Raw genomic sequence first — 10,098 nt, 5'->3', positions numbered from 1 at the left:
TAAAATGAACATTTTTCACAATGTTTATCCGTGATATAAAACTTATAAGTATATATTATAATTGTTAAGCCAACTCAACTGTTTTTTTAAATGTAGGTAACCCACATTCACAACTGTGGTAAAATATTCAAAAGGATAACATTTATTTTTATATAATGCTTTTCTAAAGACACACCAACGGACTGATTTTGGGCACTGGGGTATCTCGTAAAAAGACACTTTGACATGCAGACCAGAGAAGCCGGGGATCAAACCAGTGACCTTCCCATTAACGGACGACCTGCTCTGCCCCCTAAATTATCTCTGACATATGATTTGTGTCGCTCTGACAGTGTCACGGGTCAGCACGGCCTCACTTTAGAGAGTGTGTGTTTATTTTATTATGTTCTTTGGCCTTGTCAGACGTCTGATGTGCTCCAAAGGATCAATGAGTAATGACAGCTCATGCGTATAAAAGGACAGCTCTGAAACCTGATCTCCACTCCTCTCTCACCATGCGGGGTCTTGTCTTCTTCTTCTGTTGCCTTGTGGCTCTGGCCAGTAAGTATCATTCACTTAGTTTTACTTGTAGAAGGATAGCACCCCAAACTTAATAATCTTCTAACTTTTCTTGAGAAGTTTGGGTAAGAATGTCTAAAAAGTCCTTTGTAAGTGTCTTTTACACATTTGTTGTACTGTTATTGTCAGGATTCAGGTTTATTCAAGTGAATACTTAATACCTGGATAAAATTAGAACAGAATAGAATACCAATTTACTTAGCTGATTACGCTAACGATGATGGACTATTCTTTTGGAGTTTTCAGATTAAGTGTTTATTAGATGCCATGTGTGTCTTTCAACATCTTAGAAAAACACTGGAAGTAATTATTGTTACTCTAACAAGGTGCCTGATTGTAGCATTCATGTAGACTCACAGTGTACCTTACAGTGTGTTATAATGTTAACACTATGTTTGACTTTCTTACTTTTAGCTTGCCAAGCTGCTCGTTATGGTGAGTCTTTTTCCTTAATCTTAACCATAAATCCATCATAAAGAAATATAATAATAATATTCACTTCCAAATGCTTTAAGTTAGATGGTATTTAACTTTAAAAACACCTTTCAGATCTCAGCCTGAATCACAGGAAAACCTACGAGTACACATATGAAGGAGAAGTGAAATTTGGACTCGGCAAACCCAACCGAGCCAAGTCTGGTGCGAGGATAAAGTGCAACATCAAGATCTCTGGTGAATCTCCACAAGCATTCATTCTTCAGGTGAGAGTCCCAGCAGACGGTAATATAAACCCACACACTGGTTGCTTAAAGTTATAAATGATGCGCATACACAGCAACACAATGTTGGACAGTTAATTTGAAACTTTGTTTAGAAATCCACCGAATTAACATTATTTAATTATCACTATAGATTCTTCAGAGGTCAAATGAATAGACATTACTGAGGCTTCAACACCCTCACAAAATGATTTCTTTAAAACAGTTTCTACTTTCTAATTTCAGTGATGTTTGCACACCTACAGCTGTGCGACGCTGGCGATGTTCCAGCATCTTTCTGCGTTTCTGCTTCACAATGTTATAACTGCAAAACTGTGAGCTTGGAAGCTAACAATACTACAGACAAATGCCAATGTCTGCACACGTTTGTGGGGTCACACGTTGTTCGATGTGTTTCGTTGCTCAAATCTGAAAAATATTTCTTTTTTCTGGTTTGGCTTCAAGGTTTCAGATGTGACCTTCGCAGAGCTCAATGGAATCTCAGGGAAAAGTGATTTCAATCAATCCCCCAAACTCACTCAGCGTCTGGCTGCCCAGCTCGCCAAACCTTTCAAGTTTGAGCACAGCAACGGCCATGTTCGACAAATCCAAGCAGCTCCTGACGTCTCTGAGACCACTGTCAACATTGTGAGAGGGATACTGAGTTTCTTCCATGCAACTGTCAAGACCTCACCAACTGTCTATGAGCTGGAGGAGGTAAGTCATCAGTTTCTGAATTTTTTAGTCTACATTCATCATTAGTAAGAATGTCAATAACACAAGTTTTATTTTGCGTGTAGGCTGGAATCCATGGAATGTGTCAGAGCAACTACGCTACTGAAATCAACAAGCAAACAAACAACATGAACATCACTCAGGTTGTGGATATTGATAACTGCAGAATGAAAGCAGCGATGCAAAACGGAATGGCCTCTGCTGTCCTCGACAAAGACTCCAAACAGGTTTGTTTGTCTCGTCGTAAATGCAGCTGATTGTGAAATTTTTAATTAAATCCAGCAAAATCATTTCCGTTTCTGTTTGCATATGCTACCATTTAGAGAGGAGAATCTGTGATTTCTACTGTGCAATACCTTTACACCATCCAACCAACAGAAGAGGGCGGCATTGTCAAAAGTGCTTATGGCCTGGAGCAACAGCACTTCAGTCCCTTCAATGTGAAGCGTGGTAGTTTCAGAATGGAAGCAAAGTAAGATAAGAAGGCATCTGCATGTTTTACCTGCTAATTAACTTCAGCTGCTGCATTACAAATAAAAAAACTTCTCCTGCAGGAAGGAAATGGTACTGATTCGTGTGAGCGAGGGAGGTAAACCTGCCAACGTCGGGCAATTGCAAAACAGGGGTGACCTTGTGTACAAATTAGTGAACTCAGACGTTAATATCCCTCTAGTGATGCAGGACCTTGCAGAACCCAAAGCAAAGGTAAGGACCAAGTGGTGTAGCAAAACCTCCACCACAATACAACAAAATGAGTGAAATCCCTCATGATTAAACAGCTAAAATCAAGAATGACAAACACTGATAAAATCTCTTTTTTTAACCTATAAATCTGTACACTGCACCTGTTTGCAGGCTGTTAGAATGATCAAACAGTTGGCTGAGGATCATAAAAACCAGATTAACAGGGAAACAACTGAGGACACCTTAAAGGTCTATCAGCTTTTGCGAATGCTTCAGGACAGAGATTTGGATGAGATGTGGGTGGAACTGGCAAGAAACGATGAACACAGGTGAGTGTTTGGTAGAGTACGGTGAGGTGATTACAAAAAGTAATAATGTTACTACTTTTTTTCTGCTTTTTTGTAAAAGAGTCCAAAATTCATGGATAACAATAATTTCTACAAAAAAACAAAAAACCAAAAAACAAAAAAGAGCTTGTACTCGTGGGTTAACAGAAACATTAAAATATATATTATTGGAAATACTAATAGTGGACAGCTGAGACATAAACCCTCCATCGGGTGGTGGTATGCTCACTTGAATGTGGAGGTTTGGATGGTGTTGTAAATACAGTCTCTAACATGGGATTTACGACAAACTTTATGAATAAAGCTGCAATAAAAGTATCATTATTAAGTTATAAGTTAACTTTTTGTGAATATCTTTGTACCCAGTGAGAACATGTTTTTTTAAAGCTCAAAGCGAGACTCTTTTATGGATAACCTTTTCATTATGAAGAAGAACATTTTTCGAGGCTACCTCTGAAGTCTGATGCTGATCCACTTCAGCTGATTATCCTTCGACTCAGTTCAGGGGGGATTTAGTGCAGCGCATTAACAATGAGGAGTAATTTAATATTATGCGAGGCAGAAATGTAACGACTAAAAACCTGCTTTTAATTAAGACCTTATAAATATTTTTGTAACATTTTCTTACACACCTTTCCTTCATCTGTTTATTTGAAGGATAATCTTTATCTGAAGTATTTGTATAATTAGCTCTCTGCTCTCTTCTTTTTCACTTATTAGACGCTTTTTCCTGGACATGATTGTTGAGATCAACGACGACAGAGTCCTCAAATTCCTGAAAAAGAGATTTCAGGCAAAAGACGTGTCTGCAAATGAAGCTGTGCAAGCCCTTCTGATAGCTATGAATCATCTCCAGCCCAGAGCTGAGCTGGTTGAGAAGGCTAAAGTGAGTTAGCAAACCTGGATGGTGATACCATGTAACAAACAAAAAACAACAACGACGACAAAACGATCACCTAAATGACACGTCTATCTTTCCTAGGAAATAATGAACATGGAATTCATCAAATCCAATCTTCATATGTGGCCTGCTGCCGTCTTTTCTTTTGGCTCTCTGGTGTACAAATACTGCGCATATCATTCACCATGTCCACAATCTGCTGTTCAGGTAATCACACACCAACAGGTGCATGCTATATGATGAGAAATTATCTGTGCAATGGAGTGTTAAGGATTTGCGATAACTATTCAAGTAATATTTCAAATTTAACTAGAAAAATTATTTTGAGCTTTATTCTACTTCAAGTACTATTTTCCCCCAAATTAACAATGATAATTAGAAAAGATCTGAGATTACAGTCAAGATCATCCATGTGTAAAATGATAAAGCAACAAGCATTTTTGAAAAGAGGCTAAATGTGTATTTATTGTTTTGACTAGCCACTGCTCGACCTTGCCAATGAGGGCCTGAGAAACCGCAATGAAACTGAGATGGTCATCGCTCTGAGAGCTCTGGGCAATGCAGGTCATCCAGGCAGCATTAAAACCATCGCCAACTTCCTCCCTGGAGTCGCTGCCAACCCTGTAGACGTGTCGTGCCGTGTGCAGAGCGCTGCCGTGCAGGCTTTGAGACTGACAGCTCGCAGAAATCCTCACAATGTAAGAGCACTAAATGACATGCAGTTTTTTTAGATATATACAGATAACTTGCACATGCCCTGCTTCTCATAGTTAAGTTTAAAATGCCATATTTTTGTAGGTCAAGTGATGTATTTCATTCTCTTAACTTAGACCAGTAAAATCAAGTGAAAGGGTCTTCAGTTGTCTTTCAGGGTTCACTGTCAGTGAAAGAAACTATGCCAGAACATAATAGTATTTATCGTAACAGTAGCTGGCAAATGTGTGAGCTTTGACCATGGTTTCCCCAACAGCTGATTATTATACTGTTTATGTTTTCAGGTCCAAGAGATTGCCCTGAAAGTGTTCCTGCAAAAGAACTGTGCCCCTGAGACAAGCATGCTGGCAATCATGGTCATGTTCAACACAAAGCCATCAGCGGCTCTTGTCTCCACGTTGACTGCACATCTAGAGAGAGAAAAGGACATCCATCTCGCTAGCTTTGCATACTCTTACTTGGAAAATATAGCTAGATCCAAGACTCCAGACAATCACTATCTGTGAGTATAACAATGAAAAAAGGGGGCCGTATCTTTATTGGTGTTGCTTTTGCTGGTATATATATATATATATTTTTTTTTTGCTGGTATATTTTACATGATATCTAATTGTGTTTTCTGCTAAAGCTCAATTTACTGCAGCCTGGCTGTGAAAAGCCTCGCTGCCAAATTTGGACGTCTTAGCTACAACAGCAGATCATTGCAAGTGGACATGTTTGATGGTGGGTTCAAGTTCACCAATAACTAGACCACTTTCTTTCAATAAATAAATTTACACTGACATATAAAAATGACCATTTTTATTTCCCAAACGCAGATGATTTACTGATGGGGACATCTGCTTCCATTAATGTGTTGGGAGGTCCAACAAGCGTCTTGCCCACTGAGATCATGTCAAAAAACAAGTATTTTGCCATCGGTAGAATTATGAGGCTAATGGAGGTACAGTGTCATATAATATCCTTAAAACTTTAATTGAAGTCAAATAACGTTTCCCAAACACAAACGGTAATCCTTTTCTTTCTTTTGATTCCAGTTTGGTATCCGTGCCGAATCACTCAAGCAGCTGTTTGGCCCCAGCATTCCTGGATTTAAAGGCGACTTTAGCTCCAGCGACTTTCAGGCCATTTACAATGTCGTGAGTATTACATCAAAGACCTCAAGGGAAAATACCAACTGTACTATGACGCCATGAGATAATTGATGTGGGTGTCCACTGTGTTGTGTCATTTTCAGCTTAAAAACTGGGAATCGCTGCCAAATGATAAGCCGATCATGTCTGCCTATTCACGCTCCTCTGGACAAGAGATTTTCTTTGTAAACATCAAGAAGGATCTCCTTGAGTACATCAAAGCGGTGAGAATAAATTGGCAGAGACACTGCTGATCTATTAAAGACACATGATGCCTGATACCTCTTACAAGATGCTGTCCTGTGATTTTGCATGTAGGCTGTTAGTCCTTCTGCACCTAAAGGAACTCCTGTGTGGGCTGCCATTGAGCTATTACAAAAAGGATTTTCATGGCATTGGACGAAACCTTTGTTGAGTATTGAGGCTCGTTTGTTGCAAGCTACCACCCTGGGTTTGCCAGTGGAGATTGCCAAATATTATCAAACAGTCACCGGGATCACCATGAACGGTGAGGAGTAAAACCGTATAGCAAATGGCAATCAGTGTTTGTTCATTATGAAAAATGTACTTGGGCTAAACATTTGTGCTTCTTTGTGTGTGTCCATAGCCAAAGCTGCAATAAATCCACCACAAACTCAGCGTCTCGGAGACCTCCTGAATGCAGATATTTCACTGGAATCTGAGGGCGTCATGGGGTAATTTAAAAGGATAGATACCCCGTGTATTTGGCAATTATCATCAGTATATGTGAGAAACAATTTGTTTTGGTGGTGCAAACCCTAATTCTGTTATTACACTTTTTATTGTAGATTCACAAAAGATTTCTGGATTTTCCACGGGATCAACACAGAACTTTTCCAGTGCGGTTCAGAGTTGAAGAGCAAAGCTCCAGTTGAATTGCCATTTAAGCTTTCTGCCAAGCTCAATGTTGGAAAGAAATTATTGGAACTTGACATCCCCGCTTGTAAAAAAGAGTTTGAACTCATTTCAGTCAGGTATGTTCCTCTACAGGTCTAAATACATTTACTAGGTCAATCACCAACAATCATTAAGTGTACTCCTTTAAAATCTGAACAGATTCATCAAGAAGCTAAATGTACTGAATAAATCCGACATTTCCATTTTACAGCTCCAATGTGTACGCAGTCTCAAGGAACATTGGAGATCCAGAATCTCCTAAAAGGACACCAATGATACCTGATGAATCTAACTCCCAACAGGTACAGCCAACACCTTTGGAAGATTACTGTTACACGTTAATTTATTGAAGACTTGCAACAACTTCTTCTTCTTTGTTTTTCCTTCAAACAGCAGCCAACACCAAACAACTGGCACCGAAAGGCAAATATGTGTGCCAAGAGCAGCATTTATGGAGTGGGTGTCTGTGTGGACTATGAAATCAGGAGGCAGTATTTTAACAATGAATACCCCCTCTACTCTATACTGGGATTCACCCAGGCGGCCATCAGAGTAGTCCCAGGTATACACAACAAGTCCAGTGCACCATATGCACAGATGGCTTTTATGGCGTGCTTCTTCACTCACATGAGACACATTACTACTTTTAAATGTCTTTTTCACACATATAACCAACAAGAAAGCCTGTGTTAGGTTATAAAGGTATCCTGTGCTCATGTAACCTGATGCCCTTTTTTAGCTGAGGCGACCAAACCTGTGGAGAAAATCCACTTGGAGGTTAACGGCAACCCCACCAGTCATCCAATGACCATCCGCCATCTGTATGAGACTATGAGGAGGATTTCCAAGGTATTTGAAGACTTCTGTAATGTTACATCTTCATCACCTCTTCTCGTCTTTTATCACTTAAAATTTTCCCGTTCCCATGTTGTGTTTACAGGAAAGATCCCAGGAGCAATCAAATTCCGCATCAAATGAACGAGAAACCCGTAACAGCCAAGAAATCATGATGGATGTACGTTAAATAGGCCAAATGCAGAGTACAGTAATGTGACATGCACTAAAAATAGTATATACGTAACAGATATGTATATATTGATTTTGCAAAAAACACTCTCAGCTCTATTTCATCCATCTACATATATTCACATTCACTTTGGTATTATTATAAATTTAAGATATAAGATGATTAATATGAAGTAAGTAAAGGCTTGTTTTCTGTCTCATATCTTAGGCCACAGCACCTCAACCTGTGGTCAGCATCAAAGCCATTGCCATGAGTGGTAACCAGAACCTTGAGGGTTTCGATGTAACCCTGTACAACCCATCTGAGGGAGACACTCTGAAGGCCCAAATGATTGTGTCCCATGTCGGAGACGCTGCTAACTGGAAGATGTGTGTCGACGCCTCTGCACAGTCTCCTGCGCAATCGTCTGCTAATTTAAAGGTAGAAAAGCTATGAAAGCAAGTTTTTCTTAGTGATTTATGTTTAATTTGATGTGCAAATTGCAAGGACTTCACATCATATCATGGTCACAATCATTGTCTCATTAACTGAGGTTTGGCATGTCCACAGCCTCCTCAAATCACTGGGGGAAATATTCCTTAGCAACATAATGTTCCCATATTTCTGATCTCTAGACAATAGTGATCAGTGTGTTTTGAGAAAAAAGTAGTTAGCAAGCAATGGCATGCTACTTGGAAAAGTTTTAAAGAGTAATATTACAATAGTTTGGCATTAAAAAGTAGCAGACCTTTAAGCTGCCGAACATATAAAAATCTTGGAGTAGATAATGATGTCCTTATTTTTTAATAACATACTTTTCCTTCTTTTTAAATGTGTCATATTTTAAAAAGAAAGCGCCGAAGCCATGTGTTTGTTTGTGGAGTGGTGCTTCGACATTGATCCGACTGTTTGTTCTAGGCAAAGATTAGTTGGGGAGCTCAATGTAAGCCCTATGAAATATCAGTGACGGCTGCTGCTGCACAGTCCTCTGCTTCCAGGCCCACACTTGAAGCCAAAGTACAGTGGGCCAATGTGCCAGAAGAGATGGCGAATTACTGCTCCAGGTGAGCCTCCAGTTTCTATTAAATGTCCAGCTTCTACCAAGGAATAAAAGCTGTGAGAGGTTAAATGGTTATCATGAGGAGAGAAGACTTAAAATTCTTATCACCTTCTCAACCAACTTCCTTGAAATGTTTTTTGTGTTAATGGATTTTATCCATTCCAGTATGGAAAGATACATCCCAGGCATGGCTTTGCTTTCCGGCTTCAACCAGACATGGGAGAGCAATGCCAACCAGGAGGTTTCTGCATCAATTGTATCTGCCTCATCCGACAGCATTGATATAACCATCAAACTTCCAAAGGTTTTACAGGAAATATTAACTACTTACAATTTATATATATATGGATCCTTACACTTGATATACCGTAGCTAATCATTTTCACTGATGTGTCCTTTCTTCTGTTTCGTCAAAAGTATACAGTCTTTCGTCAGGCTGTTCCACTTCCATTTTCATCTACCAGTTTTCGTGAGGAAAATGCAGAAAGAAACGGACAAGCCTAAAAATGTGTAAGCACACGAAACATGTCTGATTAGGAAAACTGAAGGTTCACTGTAATCGGCTGAGTCGTTTTATGTTAAGCCTTGTGTGTTAGCATTGATCTCTGTGTGTGTGGCAGTTGATTAATTTTAGTAAAAAGAACAAATGAGGAGCTGTGCCATTTTTGCTTACTTTCTAAAATCTGCTTTCTGTTGCAGAAGGACATCAGAGCACAGATGGGAGCCAGATGCCTCGTCTCACAGTGATAACAGCGCGACCAAAAGCTCACCACAGTGATGAAACTGAGGAGCATGAAAAATGTATCAGCAATCTGTTAGATGTCACCAGTTTGGAAATAACCTGTAAAGGTCCTGATTTATTCATTCGAATGCATGTTATTATTTGAACACCATCAACTGAACTGTGTGAATTCGTGCCTACGAGTATGCCCACTGTGCTTGAGTTACACTTTGTTTTTTCTGATTCTGCTACAATAAATGTTTGTGCATTCAGCAATGTCTCGAATCTTTTTTCTATTTCTATTCTATTTCTACATTTAAGTGGCTAAACTGTAGTTACACAGTAGCTGGAGCTCCTCTGGCTCTTTATTAAATATAATTTGCAATATAACCAAATATCTCGCACATGCCATCGCAGTAACGGAGGCATAATCCACGCTTATTGAGATGGCTTTCGGCTAAGTAAGAGTGCGATCAGCAGTACTGATGAAATCCCTGGAAATCTTCTCTTTTAAATTAACTTATAGTTAGAGTCTTAACCATATTTGATGGCAGCTGTGCAGCCTCTCTGGCTTTGTTTGAAAAAGCAACTTGAAACGCATTATATAAGAAATTATGCTCATC

At 39.3% G+C, this 10,098-nt stretch overlaps 1 protein-coding gene across 1 annotated transcript; it reads left to right on the top strand.

Moving 5' to 3' along the window:
* The first annotated feature begins 401 nt into the window (after window positions 1-401).
* Window positions 402-9,747, top strand: vtg3 (vitellogenin 3, phosvitinless). Its single transcript, XM_005459912.4, has 28 exons — window positions 402-540; window positions 973-993; window positions 1,108-1,259; window positions 1,722-1,973; window positions 2,057-2,218; window positions 2,315-2,463; window positions 2,546-2,696; window positions 2,847-3,004; window positions 3,743-3,908; window positions 4,005-4,130; window positions 4,403-4,621; window positions 4,922-5,139; window positions 5,266-5,360; window positions 5,456-5,580; window positions 5,675-5,776; window positions 5,875-5,994; window positions 6,089-6,278; window positions 6,378-6,465; window positions 6,580-6,765; window positions 6,900-6,990; window positions 7,082-7,250; window positions 7,428-7,537; window positions 7,629-7,703; window positions 7,923-8,135; window positions 8,613-8,758; window positions 8,920-9,058; window positions 9,172-9,264; window positions 9,454-9,747. Exons 1-27 carry the CDS (start codon window positions 435-437, stop codon window positions 9,256-9,258), a joined length of 3,816 nt encoding a protein of 1,271 aa, XP_005459969.3. The 5' UTR covers window positions 402-434; the 3' UTR covers window positions 9,259-9,264; window positions 9,454-9,747.
* Window positions 9,748-10,098: the final 351 nt, after the last annotated feature.

The sequence above is a fragment of the Oreochromis niloticus genome, linkage group LG15 (genome assembly GCF_001858045.2).
Source record: "Oreochromis niloticus isolate F11D_XX linkage group LG15, O_niloticus_UMD_NMBU, whole genome shotgun sequence".
NCBI lineage: Eukaryota > Metazoa > Chordata > Actinopteri > Cichliformes > Cichlidae > Oreochromis > Oreochromis niloticus.
Note: the sequence above shows the minus strand (reverse complement) of the source record. Positions and strands in the feature narration are given on the sequence as shown.